Below are 12617 nucleotides of genomic sequence, written 5' to 3'. Positions count from 1 at the left end.
GTTAGCGCTCAGCATTTGTTTATTGAATGGCCCACAAAGAAGCAGTAGCAGAATCACAGGGCCAGCCACCATCCATAACACCTGCCTACTTGCTTTGACTCTGATCCATCCTAAGCCAGAGTTCTTGGGTCCTCTGAGATGCTCAGAGAGCTAGGTCCTCAGCCTGGGACATGTGTCAGGTAAAAACCAGAGAATGTGTTCTGGGGTTGCAAAGGTTCAGAAAACCATAATTATTACTCCCTTCTCATTTATTCTAAGGACTAGGTAAATGAGGAGCCTCACCCCTGAAATCCACTAATCCCACTGTAGCCCCCTCACCCGTGGCACGATGCCCTTGACCAGAAGGCTGGGGCTCAGAGGTAGCCGGCAAGAACCATTGAGCTTAAAAAACTTCCTCACTTCCTCCAGCCCTGTTCGAAGGATCCCCTATTGGAAAGAGAAAAAGAGAATGAAAAACAGGAAGGGAAAATCCATCAATCTCCCCAAGGCAGGGTACAGTTTAGGGTAATTAGGGGTGATGGTGTTAGACATTCAGAAGTGCGCCTGAGAAAACTGGGCTACAGAAAGGGCTGATCCAGGAAGACCTGAGTTTAAATCCTATATCTGATACCCAATGTACAGATGACCACAGACAAAGTGGTCTCAATTTCCTCATCTGCAAAATGAACATAACAATAGTTACCTATCTCACAGGGTAGTTGAAGGGCTCGAATGAAATAATGTATGTAAGGTACTTGCAAATCTTAAAAAGTATTACATGTGTCAGTTATTGTTATTATTGTTCTCTTCTTCTAAGGGACCTTTAAGAACAAGGGAAGAGCTGGGTATTGTGGTACATGCCTGTAAATCCCTGCCACTGGGAAAGCTGAAGCTGGCGGCTCATTTCAGCCTGGGAGTTCTAAGCTGCGGGACAGCCAAAGCCTTACTAAGTCCAGTACCAATATGGTGAGCCCCTGAGAGCTCAAGGTTTCTGTGTGCCAGTGGAGGAGGAGGAGGAGAAGGAGGAGGAGAAGGAAGAAGAAGAGAGAGAGAAGAAGAAGGAGGAGGAGGAGGAGATGTAAGAAGAGGAAGGGGGAGGAAGAAGAAAAGGAGAAAGACTTTCCCCAACTCCCCAGGGATGCCTTATTGGTGGACACAGAGCACTGTGCAATAAGACCCCAGAGAAAGTTCATATGGAAGTCCTTCAGACAAAGTCTAATAAATACCTCCCTTCTCACCCCACCCTCCAAATCTGAAAGCCCTGACATGCAGTGACTAGTTAAAGGAACTGGAGATGTTTAGCCCAGAGAACAGAAGACAGAAGGCAGGGGTAGGGGGTGGGGGTGGGGCAGTGACCAAAACATTCTCTTACAGTAATTAAAAGATCGTCTCTTGGAAGAGGATGAGACATTTTACTTGGTCCCAGAGCGCAGAACTAAGAGCAGTGGGAAGAATGCGTAGATTTTGATTTAATATAAGGAAATAATTATAACTGTCTAAAAGTGGAATGGACTGTCTTCAGTGGAAGTCAAGAAATCACCTGTCAGAGTCAGAGATGGTGAAGACAGATTCCTGTTCTGATATAGGATAGGCTGGAGCACATGGTCCCTGGGGTTCTTTCCAATCCTTCAATAAGATGCTACGAGTCTAGGAAATGTAGTCCTGGCCTGAAAGTGGGGGGCTGGAGAGGCCTAAAGTGTCCCATGATGAGCACCAGCACCCCAGGCCCTAGACATAGGGTATGGTGGCTGTGTCGGGGCAAGGGTGGGAAGGCTGGAAAGGCAGACTTTATCCACATACCTGCCTCGCAGATGGAGCTGCTTCTCGGACCTGCTGGGCCAGCTTAGCCAGGGTGTTGACAAGCCAGCACTGCCTATTGAATTCCTCCCGAAGCCCCTTCCCACAGCAGCACAGCAGAGCTGCCAGCAGGTACTGGTATCGGATGCTGAACTGGGAGTCCTTCAAGCCATCTTTTAGCAACCTGCGGGGGGGGGGGGCGGTGGTCGGGGTGGAGGAATGGTAGCATGTGGGAAACTCACCCCCAGCACCCAGAAGTACCTGCCCCCCTCCCCCACCATTTGCTACCTAACCCAATCCAATAAACTTTTATCAAGTGCCTACTATATGTTAGGCACTAGGCTAAGTGCTGGGGATACAATTAATAAAAAAGAGACAGGAGCTCACAATCTAAAAGGAAAGGGAGAAGGATGTTACCTCTACTCTCAACACACATGCACACCTTATTTTCATGGTATTTGGGGAGAGGGTAGGGCAGACTGCTGATTTCAGGGATGGGGAACTTCTGGTGGGGAAAATCCTTCTACTCACGTAGATTAGCATATCACTCGCCTGTAACTTATCATCTTAGAGGACTGACCTCGGCACCAACAAATCAAGTGACCTATCAGTGCTGACACAGCCGGTATGTGTCAGAGGCAGGGCTTGAATTTGACTCGAAGGTTGGCCCTCTTATCCACTCCGCCAGGCCGCCTCTCAGTACCCTTGCTAGAGGTCTATACCCATGTAAACTCAAACCCAAGCTAAGCTTCATGCGTGCCTCATATTTACACAGAACTCAAAGTACCCTCCCATCTATTCTCTCTTTCGTCTTGCCACCATCTCTGGATAGCAAGAATGTTTTTCCCTACGTTGCAAGAAGGGGAAACTGAGTCCAGAGATGGTGAGTGACTTGTTAAAATTGCTTAGCCCAGTCAATAACAAAACTGGGGACCAGGAACTAGTTCTTCTGACTCCCAGTCTATACATGCTTGAAACTACACCTAAAATGAGAATCATAGACTCTTAAAACTGGAAGTGGCCCTAGAGATCACATATGCCCATTCCCCCTCATTTTCCTGGGGGAAAATCGAGGCCTAAATAGATCATGTGTGTGCATACCCAGAGAGACACATCTGCCTCCCACCCATCTGCATCGCGTTTTTACCAGAAGAAATAATGAGTGACTCTCAGGTCACAGACGGCTCTTTTCAGGAGGAAGCGCACCAGAGGGCTATCAAGATAGCATTCATACTTAAGGGCCTGTTCCAGGGAAAGAAAAAGAAAGAGAGAGGGAGCACTAGAATGAGGTTTTGTTGGCTTCCCATGGCTGTCTAAAACCATCCACCCTCCTCCCAATGTCTCCCTTACTCAGTAGGGTCTAAATTATAAGGTAAATATGTCATTGTGTCTAAGATATGGGGAAACACAATTTGGTTTGTCTCGACTGCACTGCTTGAAGTACCTCCTTCACACTGGGGTCAATGAGTCAGAGCTGCAAGGGACCTCACAGATCCCTCAGAGGTCTAACCCCCTCATTTTACAATCGAAGAAACTGAGATCCCGACAGGCGAAGTGATTGCCCAAGGTTACCCAGTTAGTAAGTGGAAGAGCTAGAATCTGACCCCAGGTTCTCTCACTCCAGATCTATGGATCTATAATGCCTTACAGTGAGTAGGGTATAGGTGTTAGCATTCAGTTTCCCCATTTTCAGGGTCTCAGAAGAGATACCATATACCCAGCACGAGTAGGGGTAGAGCTGAATCTGATCAGAAGAAGAGAGAGGGCAGAGAGACCCACTTCAGTCACCCAAATACTTTCCTCTACTCACCTGCACCAGCTGGGGCAGGTAATCCAGGAGTTCTGCATCGGAAATTGAGTCAATCCATTGTACAGCTATACGACGCACTTCCTGGTCTGGGAAACTACAAAACAGAGCCCCGATAGTCACCTAGGACAGCTCAGTCCTTGGCTCTGCCTTTGCAGACCAGCCATGCCCCATGCCCATGCCTATTCTTGGTTGTACTGGGACTGTGATTAGGGGAGATCTTTGGATAAAGCCATTGGCAGAGGAATTTGAGTAACTTCTCCAGGACACTGCAAGTAGGAAAAAGATGCAGACACCTATACCCCACCATCTTAAGAGCTGGGAGGACCCTTAGAGGTCATCCAGTCTAAGCTCTCCCTTTCCAGAGAAAGAAACTGAGGTCTAGAGAAATAAAGTGACTTGCCTAATGTCACATGGTAGTTAAGGTCCGAGCCAGGACTATAAACCAGGTCTCCTGACTCTTCACCCAGTCTTCATTTTTATTATACCATGCTGCCTTCCCCACTAATTAGAGAAGGTTTTGGGTATAGAAGGAACAGGCAGCCACACTCTTAGAGAGTCTGCTGAACATGGAAAGGCCCTTTCTCCCCACTTTGACTGAAAATACTCTCTGCATGTCAGAGCACCTAAATATTCATTAATCTCAGATATTCTTTTCTTTAAGTCAGAGTTATAAATAGGCTAGGACCCCTAGTGATCATGCTCCCTTCCCAGAGTCTGGAGAAGACAGTTGTTTACATGACTCCAAATTCTCCACCTACCTGTACAACACCCAACTCCCTTGCTCGGCATGGTCTTGTCACTATGACATCCCTCCCCCAACTCCACCCCTAGTGGGGCTTGAGCAGGTGTCTCTGAGGAACCAGCTACCCTTTCGACCATCTAGCCTCACCAATGCACCCCCAATCAGACTGTCTTCTACAGCCTGTGGGATTATCTTCAGTGCCTCCCACCTCCAAATCCCATTGTCCTCTGTACAGCCTCCCCAAATGAAAGAATTCCTCGTTATGACTCCAATTTGGATTGTCATTGCTGTGTCCTATAATTATCTTTGAAAACATAAATACCTTATAAGAAGCAATGGATATGAATAATTCAAAGAAACATGGGCAGTTGGACCAAGAAAACAATATATACAATGACTACAACAATGTAAATGAAAGAACAAAATAAAAACAAAACTGAACACTGAGCAATTATAGTTACCAAGCTCAGCCCTGAAAATGAGATGAGAAAGTGCACCTGCCTTCCTTTTTGGTAGAATAGGGGACTATGTACGTTGAATATTGCACATGTTTTTTTCTCTTTTTTATTCTTTATTACAAAGAATGGCTTGATGGATTGGGGAAGAAGTAGAGATACATCTGGAAATGTCATAAGGATATCAAAATATGATATCAACAAAAACATTTTCAGATATAATTATCCCTGGGGAGAGAACCCTAATTATACAAATCATTCTACCTGTCTGGGACAATTTCCTCATCATGAGACTCTATGACCTCTAAGGTCCCTTTCAAATGAATAACCATTTTACCCTGCATTTTAGCTTTATGGAGATGAAGAAATACAAGAGATGTAAGCTCTTTGAGAACAGAGAGGGACTGGGTCATTTTTGTATCCCCAGCCCCTGACACCTCATAGGTGCTTAATAAATGCTTGCCACATGAATGAGTGAGGGCACAGATGGCATACTCATCACAACTGTAGCTGACACATAGCTGAGAGGGATAGAAAACACCCAGGATGGTAGTCAGATTGTAACAAGATCTGAGCAGGCTAGAACACTGAGCTAGCTAACTCTAATTAAGTGAAATTTAATGATAATAATCTCCCACTTGGGTTAAAAAATTTAACTTCACAAGTACAAGATGGAGGAAGGCATGGTGATAATGTAGTTTGTCTCAAAAGATGAGGGTTTTGGTGAAGTTAAGACCAATAGGAGTTAATAGTGTCATATCGCAGCTCCTAAAGCTAATGCAATCTTGGGCTGTACAAAGACAGGCATAGATAGCTTCCACGTCTGTCAGCCCTTATAGCATTTAATATCTTGGCTGTAAGGAGGGACAATTTCAGGTTCCATCCTTTTGAATGCTTAGCACTAGTGCGGTGCTTGGCACATAGCAGGCACAGTGGTTGAATAAAGAGGTGATAACCCAGCTGTATTTTACCCCAGTGAAATTCCCATTTGGAGTATACATTCAGTTTTGGGGGTTTTTTTGACTAGGCAATGGGGTTAAGTGACTTGCCCAGGGTCACAACAGCTAGTAAGTGTTATGTGTCTGAGGCCGCATTTGAACTCAGGTCCTCCTGAATCCAGGACCGATGCTCTATCCACTGCACCACCTAGCTGCCCCCCATATATGTTGAGTTCTGAGCATCACATTTTAGGAAGGAGACTGATAGGCAAGAGAACATCCAGAAGAGGTGAAGGGCCTCAAGATCACGTCTTCTGAATTGAAGGAAGTGGGGTTTTTTTAGCCTGAAGAAGAGAAAACTCAGGGGAGACATGAGAGCCACCTTCAAGGACTCTCATGTGGAAGAAAGATTCCATTTGTTCTGTTTAGTCCTAGAGAGTGAAAGGAGGAGCAATGGGGAGAAGTGTGAAGAGGTAAATTGAGGCTCAAAGAAAACTTCCCAAGAACTAGAGCTAAAGGGGAATGGATTGCCTTAGGAGAAAGTGGCCTCCCCTCACTGTCAGTCTTCAAGCAAGGGCTAGAGGTCCCTTTGTTAGCTGTAGGAATTCTTTTTGGAGTATGGGTTAGACTAGATGACCACTAAGGTCCCTTTCTTCACTGAAATTCTGTGATTCTGTAATTAGTCCTCAAATGCTAGCAAGTCTGTAACTTCAAAAGGCTCTGAGAGAACAAAACCAGGGACAAATAAGTTTTGAACAAGAAGAGGAAGGGGGAAGGGAGGGGGGAGGGGGGGAAGGGAGGGAAAAGGGGAGGAGGGAGGGAGGGGAAGGGGGAGGGGGAAGGAGAGGGAGGGGGAGGAGGAGGAAGAGAAGAAGGATAATTCTATAGAATCGGGTATTTGCTACCACAGATAATCTAGAGGAGTTTCCTGGGTTAAGGAAAGCATAAACTTCCCCGGCTTCAGAATTGTTCCCACAAGTAGCCCTGCCCTTGGGTCACCCCAGGGAGGCAGCATTGTGGGGGCCCTGGGATTGGAAGCATATCCATTTGAGGAAGGCAATTCGGGTCAGACTCACGTGGCATGCAGGAGTCCCAGGGCATCCTGGTGGTTCATGTGCGTCCATTGCTTCAGAAGGGCATAGATATCAGGCAGGCAAGCCCACTCCCAGCTGGGGGCACTGGCAAGCACCAGGGGCAGAGAGCTCACCTCCGAATGGCAGTAGTAGCGCTTCTCCCACACCCTCTTTCTGTCAGCATCTGTGAGCCTGTGGTAGGTAGGGCAGGGCAACAAGAAGACTGAGTCCCCTAGAGGGATGAAGATCTATCCAAGAACTTTTGCTCTTATTTTTTAATATGATTTCAAGACACGTTGACTTTAACCTTATTCCCATTCCAACTCAGGGAAATCTGAGACTTTGATACCAAGGTCCAAGCAACAAGACATAGCCAAAGGAACCAACAGCCAGCTTCCTCCTGCAGGGGCCTTCCCTGAAAAGCATCCCTTCTCATTAAGAAATATCTAGTATCACTCCTCATGTAACCACCAGAGGGCAGCAGCCGTGTGTGTGTGTGTGTGTGTGTGTGTGTGTGTGTGTGTGTGTGTGTGTGTGTGTGTGTGTGTGTGTGTGTGTGTGTGTGTGTCTGTGTGTCTGTGTGTCTGTGTGTGTCTGTGTGTGTCTGTGTGTGTGTGTCTGTGTACGGGTGTACGAGGCTATTAAAAGAATGGACCTCTTCCTGAACCATCTCTCCCTCTCTCTCTGAATGGGTTGACATCAGGTGTCTAATGGGGGAAGTGAAAACTGCCTGAGCTAATGAAATGAGGAATCAGCTGCTTCAGGGCTGAGGGAGAGGGGAATCAAGTGAGGGCCTGCAGTCACCCTCTGTTCAGGCTGGACTGAGAGGCTAGGCAGACCAGTCTAGAGTTACAAAACATTCCCCCAGTGCCGGCAGGAAAGAAGCATCTTTCTGGGAGGGAGATAAAAGACTGGCAGAGTCCAGATCCCATTAGTTCCTACAACTCACTCTCTTCCCCTCCTCAAACCCACCACACCCTAAGTTAAGATAAAAGATACCCTATGGCTGAAACCAGCCTCAATTCTTTTGCTCTCGCACCAGATGCTTTAATGCAAGAATGGTAATGTCTCTGTGTTTCTGGAGGAGAACAGAAGAGAGACAGAGAGAAACAGTTATTCTGAGTGGAAAGCAAGTGGAGGTGGTAACATGGTACCTGAGAGGGGATCCATCTTGGAGAGTCTCCTGATTTACTAGATTTCCCTGAGCAAAGTAAACCTGTTCTGAAAGAACTCTGGGCCAGTGACTAAGGGAGGGGATGGAGAGTCTTTCGATCTGACTTTCTACCCCAGCCTTCCCTGCTCTTCGTAGAACTGTGCTGCTGCTGTTATTATTTAGTCATCTCAGTCATGTCCTAGTCTTCCGTGACCCATCTGGGATTTTCTTGGCCAAGTTATACTAGAGTGGTTTGCCATTTCCTTCTCCAGCTCATTGTATAGATGAGGAAACTGAGGTAAAGAAGGTAAAGTGATTTGCCCAGGGTCGCAGAGCTAGTAAGTATCTGAGGCCAGATTTGAACTCAGGAGGATAAATCTTCCTGACTCCAGGGCTGACACTCTATCCACAGCACCTCTCAGATGTGCTCAGAGATAAAGTCTAGGGAACCTATTTTCTAGTTGAAACCCTCTCTCTCACTCAAAGTAATCCCTGCCTAACCCTCACCCACTAAATTCAATTCAACAGGGGTTGAAGGCACCCCCTCCATTCTCTCGAACATAGGTAAGCAGGAAGGCTAGAACCTCTAGCTGGAGTGGGATGTCGGAGGAGGCTGGGGCTGGTAATGTGGACAGGGCGCAGTGCCTGGCTGGGCAGTGGCAGGTGGGGTCAGATGTCAGGGGCCTCACCAGTATAACGACTCCTTCTGCATGATGCCCTTGAGCCTTTGCTGATCTTCCCCTCCAAGGCTTCTAAACTCGTATTGAGGGCTGAATTCTGCTCCAGGAGGGCTGGTGAACTTAATGTCGAAGGCTGAGGCGGGGAAGTCAATCTGGAAGATTGGAGTGAGGAAGGGCAGAGAGATAGATAATAATCAAGATGAGTGTGAATGAGGGGGCAGTGATTCATCTAGGTCTGGGAATTCTGACTTCTCACTCTCCTGCCATCTTACCTGGCTTCCTTCAAGTCCCAGCTAAGATTCCGCCTTCTACATGAAGCCTTTCCCAATCCCCCTTAATTCTACTGCCTTCCCTCTACTGATCGTCTCTAATTTAGCCTGTATAGAGCTTGTCTCTGCATAAATGATTGCATGTTGTCTCTCCCATTAGATTGTGAGCTCTTTAAGAACAGGGACAGTCTTTTACCCTTCTTTATACCCACAATGACTAGCACAGTCCCTGACACACAGAAGGTGCTTAACCAATATTTACTCTCCCAGGGCCAGTAGATAATCAATATTTGATGATGAATAGCAGAATCAATTTATGCTTCAGGGTACAAAGAAGAGGGAAGTTAGGAGCCCACCCAACCAGGTCTTGGGGACTGTGCATGGTCATTCTCCTGCCCCCAAAGAATACCTTAATCCAGCTAAGTCAACTGAGTGCATAGAATGAGAGCGGGAAGACAGAGAAATGTTCTACATTGCTCCTCAGGGGTGGAATCTGGGTTTAGGGCAGCTCTTGGAGTCAATCAGCCAGTCCATCAGCAAGCATTTATTAAGTGCTTACTCTGTGTCAGGGACTGCATTAAGTGCTGGGAATACCAAAAAAGGCAAAAACATCTTCCCTGCCCTCCAGGAGTATATGTTGTAACAGAAGAAACAACTGGAAATAACTATAGACGTACACAATATATACAGTGTAAATTCAAGCTAATTTATAAGGGAAGGCCCTGGGGGCTGTGGGGAGGGAGCTGGTAGGAAAGACTCATTACAAAGAACCCTGAGGGACTGAGTAGGAATCAGATGGTCTCTAGGGAGTCTCAGACCCCAGCCTCCAAGGGCCTTAGAAGCAAAACTGACCTCCAAGAGGATAGGACTGACGCTAACTGCTTTCTCTCATCCCCGAAAACCTTTCCCTGGCCACTTTCATCACAATGCCACCCACTGCCCTGCCCCCCCCCACCTCCATCCCCACTACTCTGCTGGGATCCCCATATAGAATAGAATCCCCAAAATGAGAGCTGCCTCTGGAAGATCCACGACGAATGGAGGAGGTGAGAATTGGGGACCAAGGCTCACCTGAAGGATGACACTGTCGGGTTGGTGGAAGTTAGGTGCACTCCAGCGGGCACGGGGATTGTCTTGAGTCGCTGGCCACAAACCCAGAAGCTTCCGGCCACAAGTCAGCACCCTAAGTAGAAGCAAGAGTGATGAGGTGAGCCCATGAAAGAGACTGGGCCAAGCAAACCCAGGTGTCACATAGACCCTACTCATCATCTGCTTTCTACCACCTATGAACCCCCATCACTCCACTGGAGGCACTTCTCTGCTCTCCAACAAATCACAGACTTTTCTTCCACCATTTCCAAAAATATCTCCCCCATGAAGTCTTAGACTAAATTCACCTAGGTCTGAGTGCCCTAATGGTTCTAGCATCAGTGGTCCCTTCTTTCCCCCCCAAAATACATGTGCCTTTACTCTGTCCAGATGCTACTGTTTGTATCCTAGGGGTGTGTGTGTGTCTGTGTGTGTGTGTGTGTGTGTGTGTTTTAATCCCTGGCTTCTGTGTTTTATTTTGTCCTGTTTCTCCTCTCTTTGATCACCCCCAAAAGTCTTGGGCTGTGCTCTATATGGAGGTAGGAAGAAAAGAGAAGGTGAGGTCCATCTTCAAAAATCCCAAGGCTCGCTAGTCTCAATTCTACTGCCTCTGACCTAGTGGGGTACCACATACTGTCTAAAGTTGAAGAGAGGGGTGGTGACCCAGCCCAGGGCTTCTGGGACCCGTCGCTGCTTATTGGCCTCAGAAGAACTGCCAGGTGGTGGGATGGGCAGGGCATAGAGAGTGGCGCTCAGCAACGTCTCCCGGGGCAGTCGGTTGATCTGAACAGGGAAGCAGATCCTAAAGAGAAGAAAAATCCAACTCAGGGGGTGATGCCACATGCAGAATTTATTTTCCTCCATAAAGCATCCAAAGAAGTATTTCAAAAACTTTCAGTTTGTTCCTATTCTTTAAGGGTGGAGACAGGAGCTCTGGGAGAAGCCATCCTCTAGAACTGGCAGAATCCCCAAAAACATTAGACAAAATGAAGAATTTTTCCAGCACCAAAGAACAGTCTCTCTGTGAAGTCCAAAACGATGGCCAGGGTGGTGGTGGGGGGCAGAATCCCACCAACTTTTAGAATGCCAGCTATGAACCAACAAGGCTCCAACAATCTGGTCCACATCAGGATTTAGGGTGGACACACATCCTACTTAGTAGAATTCCCACCCTCTTTCAGGATTCCTCAGTAATGCCACCAAGAACCCCAGTCAAGCAGTATCACATTCTCTTTTTCCACCTCCAATCCTTTCCTTCTTCCCCACCACTAATAACTTGTCCTCAGATTCCCCCCAACTCTTCTTCCTAAATTCTGAAAGCCGAAGAGCCCCCTTAAGGTCCTAGGGTGCTTCACAAGCCCCACCTAGGGGATGGAAACAAAAGACAGACATCCAGATTTCTGTGTGGATCCCATCCCCCAGATCCAGATCCATCAGCTGTACCTCTCCTACCCCTCACCCCACCCCCAGCTCAATATGAGGAAAGGGGTGGGGAGGACCTACTATACCTTCCAAGTTGTCTCTGGGCCAAAGTCCACACTGTCACACCCTCCCAGCCTGGGGCCAGGCTGATTCATAGCCAGAGGGCACTGCCAGGATTACCCTTTAGCTAACAGTCCCATAACAAATGACCTTTCCCCAAAGCAAGCACCACAGGGAAGCCCCACTCCCCTATCTCCTCCAGGGAGACCTCCATGTGGACCAGCAATCTGCTTCCTCCAGGGACGGTGACAACACCACTCTGTCCCAGCTTCCTTTACCCTAGGAGGCCTGTACAACTATAATTAGGCCCCTCTGCACCAGCCAGGGAACATGCCAGCCTGGGGCTTGGCTGGGAGCAGCAACGGCTAGGCTGCTAGGACTATTTTGAGAGTTGCTTGATCCCCCATTTTGGTAACAGGAGGCAGGGTCAGGTGGCCCAGCATCAAAGGAAATCAAAGACTAGTCTGACTCTTCTCCCCCAACTGTCTCTCCATCCAGGGGCCAGTTCCTGGGCCTTCTTCTGGCTTAATAAAGAAGGGAGAAGGGAGAAGGGAAAGGAATCTCAAGCCGAGGTTATGCACTGTGACCACCCAACCCTTCTTTTGCTCAGTCCTTAAATACTTCTCTGTTACTCTCTTTTTCACCCACCAAGTACCAACATCAGGTGGACCTGCAGCTTCCACCTGGTGGGGGAGGTGGGAATCTGAAGGATAACCACTAGAATTGATATAGCCCACCTCCGTGCCTACCTAGTCGTGCCTACTATATCCTATTCTTTCCAGGAAGTTTTCTCAGATAATAACCCACTCATATAGTTCTGGAAATACCTGGCTACCTCAAAATATCTCTGTTACTGGTTCTATTTATTTGTTCCCTGAAAGGCAAGGGTTGAGTTCTTTCATCTAAACCCCCAAGTACCTAACCCAGACTCTAACCTATATATTAGCTTAATTAAACTGACTGGGATGAGAGAAGGGGGCAGGCAGCAACCTAGAGAAAATTTTCCTAACTGTGGTTCTCTTGGAATTCGGTAGAGCAGAGAACAGATATCTCACCAAAATAGAAAATAACCAGAGGCCACAGATTCAAGGAACCAATCTTCTCTGCTAAGCTGCCTACCTGTCTCAGAGTTGTGAGGAAAGCACTTTGT

At 47.4% G+C, this 12617-nt stretch overlaps 1 protein-coding gene across 7 annotated transcripts in view; it reads right to left on the bottom strand.

The window, feature by feature from the left end:
• The window catches only part of PIK3C2B (phosphatidylinositol-4-phosphate 3-kinase catalytic subunit type 2 beta), a 78245-nt gene that overhangs the window by 19924 nt on the left and 45704 nt on the right, over positions 1-12617 (bottom strand). For all 7 annotated transcript variants that reach the window (XM_078156390.1, XM_021003113.2, XM_021003111.2 and 4 more), the window contains 8 exons: positions 10620-10787; positions 9968-10079; positions 8637-8779; positions 6798-6986; positions 3587-3680; positions 2924-3018; positions 1780-1960; positions 319-426 (listed from right to left, as the gene is read on the bottom strand). In XM_078156390.1, the coding sequence (XP_078012516.1) occupies positions 319-426; positions 1780-1960; positions 2924-3018; positions 3587-3680; positions 6798-6986; positions 8637-8779; positions 9968-10079; positions 10620-10787 (1090 nt within the window). The remainder of the gene's footprint in view (positions 1-318; positions 427-1779; positions 1961-2923; positions 3019-3586; positions 3681-6797; positions 6987-8636; positions 8780-9967; positions 10080-10619; positions 10788-12617) is intronic.

Source organism: Phascolarctos cinereus, unplaced genomic scaffold (assembly GCF_003287225.1).
Source record: "Phascolarctos cinereus isolate Bilbo 61053 unplaced genomic scaffold, phaCin_HiC Scaffold_5;HRSCAF=322, whole genome shotgun sequence".
Lineage (NCBI taxonomy): Eukaryota > Metazoa > Chordata > Mammalia > Diprotodontia > Phascolarctidae > Phascolarctos > Phascolarctos cinereus.
Note: the sequence above shows the minus strand (reverse complement) of the source record. Positions and strands in the feature narration are given on the sequence as shown.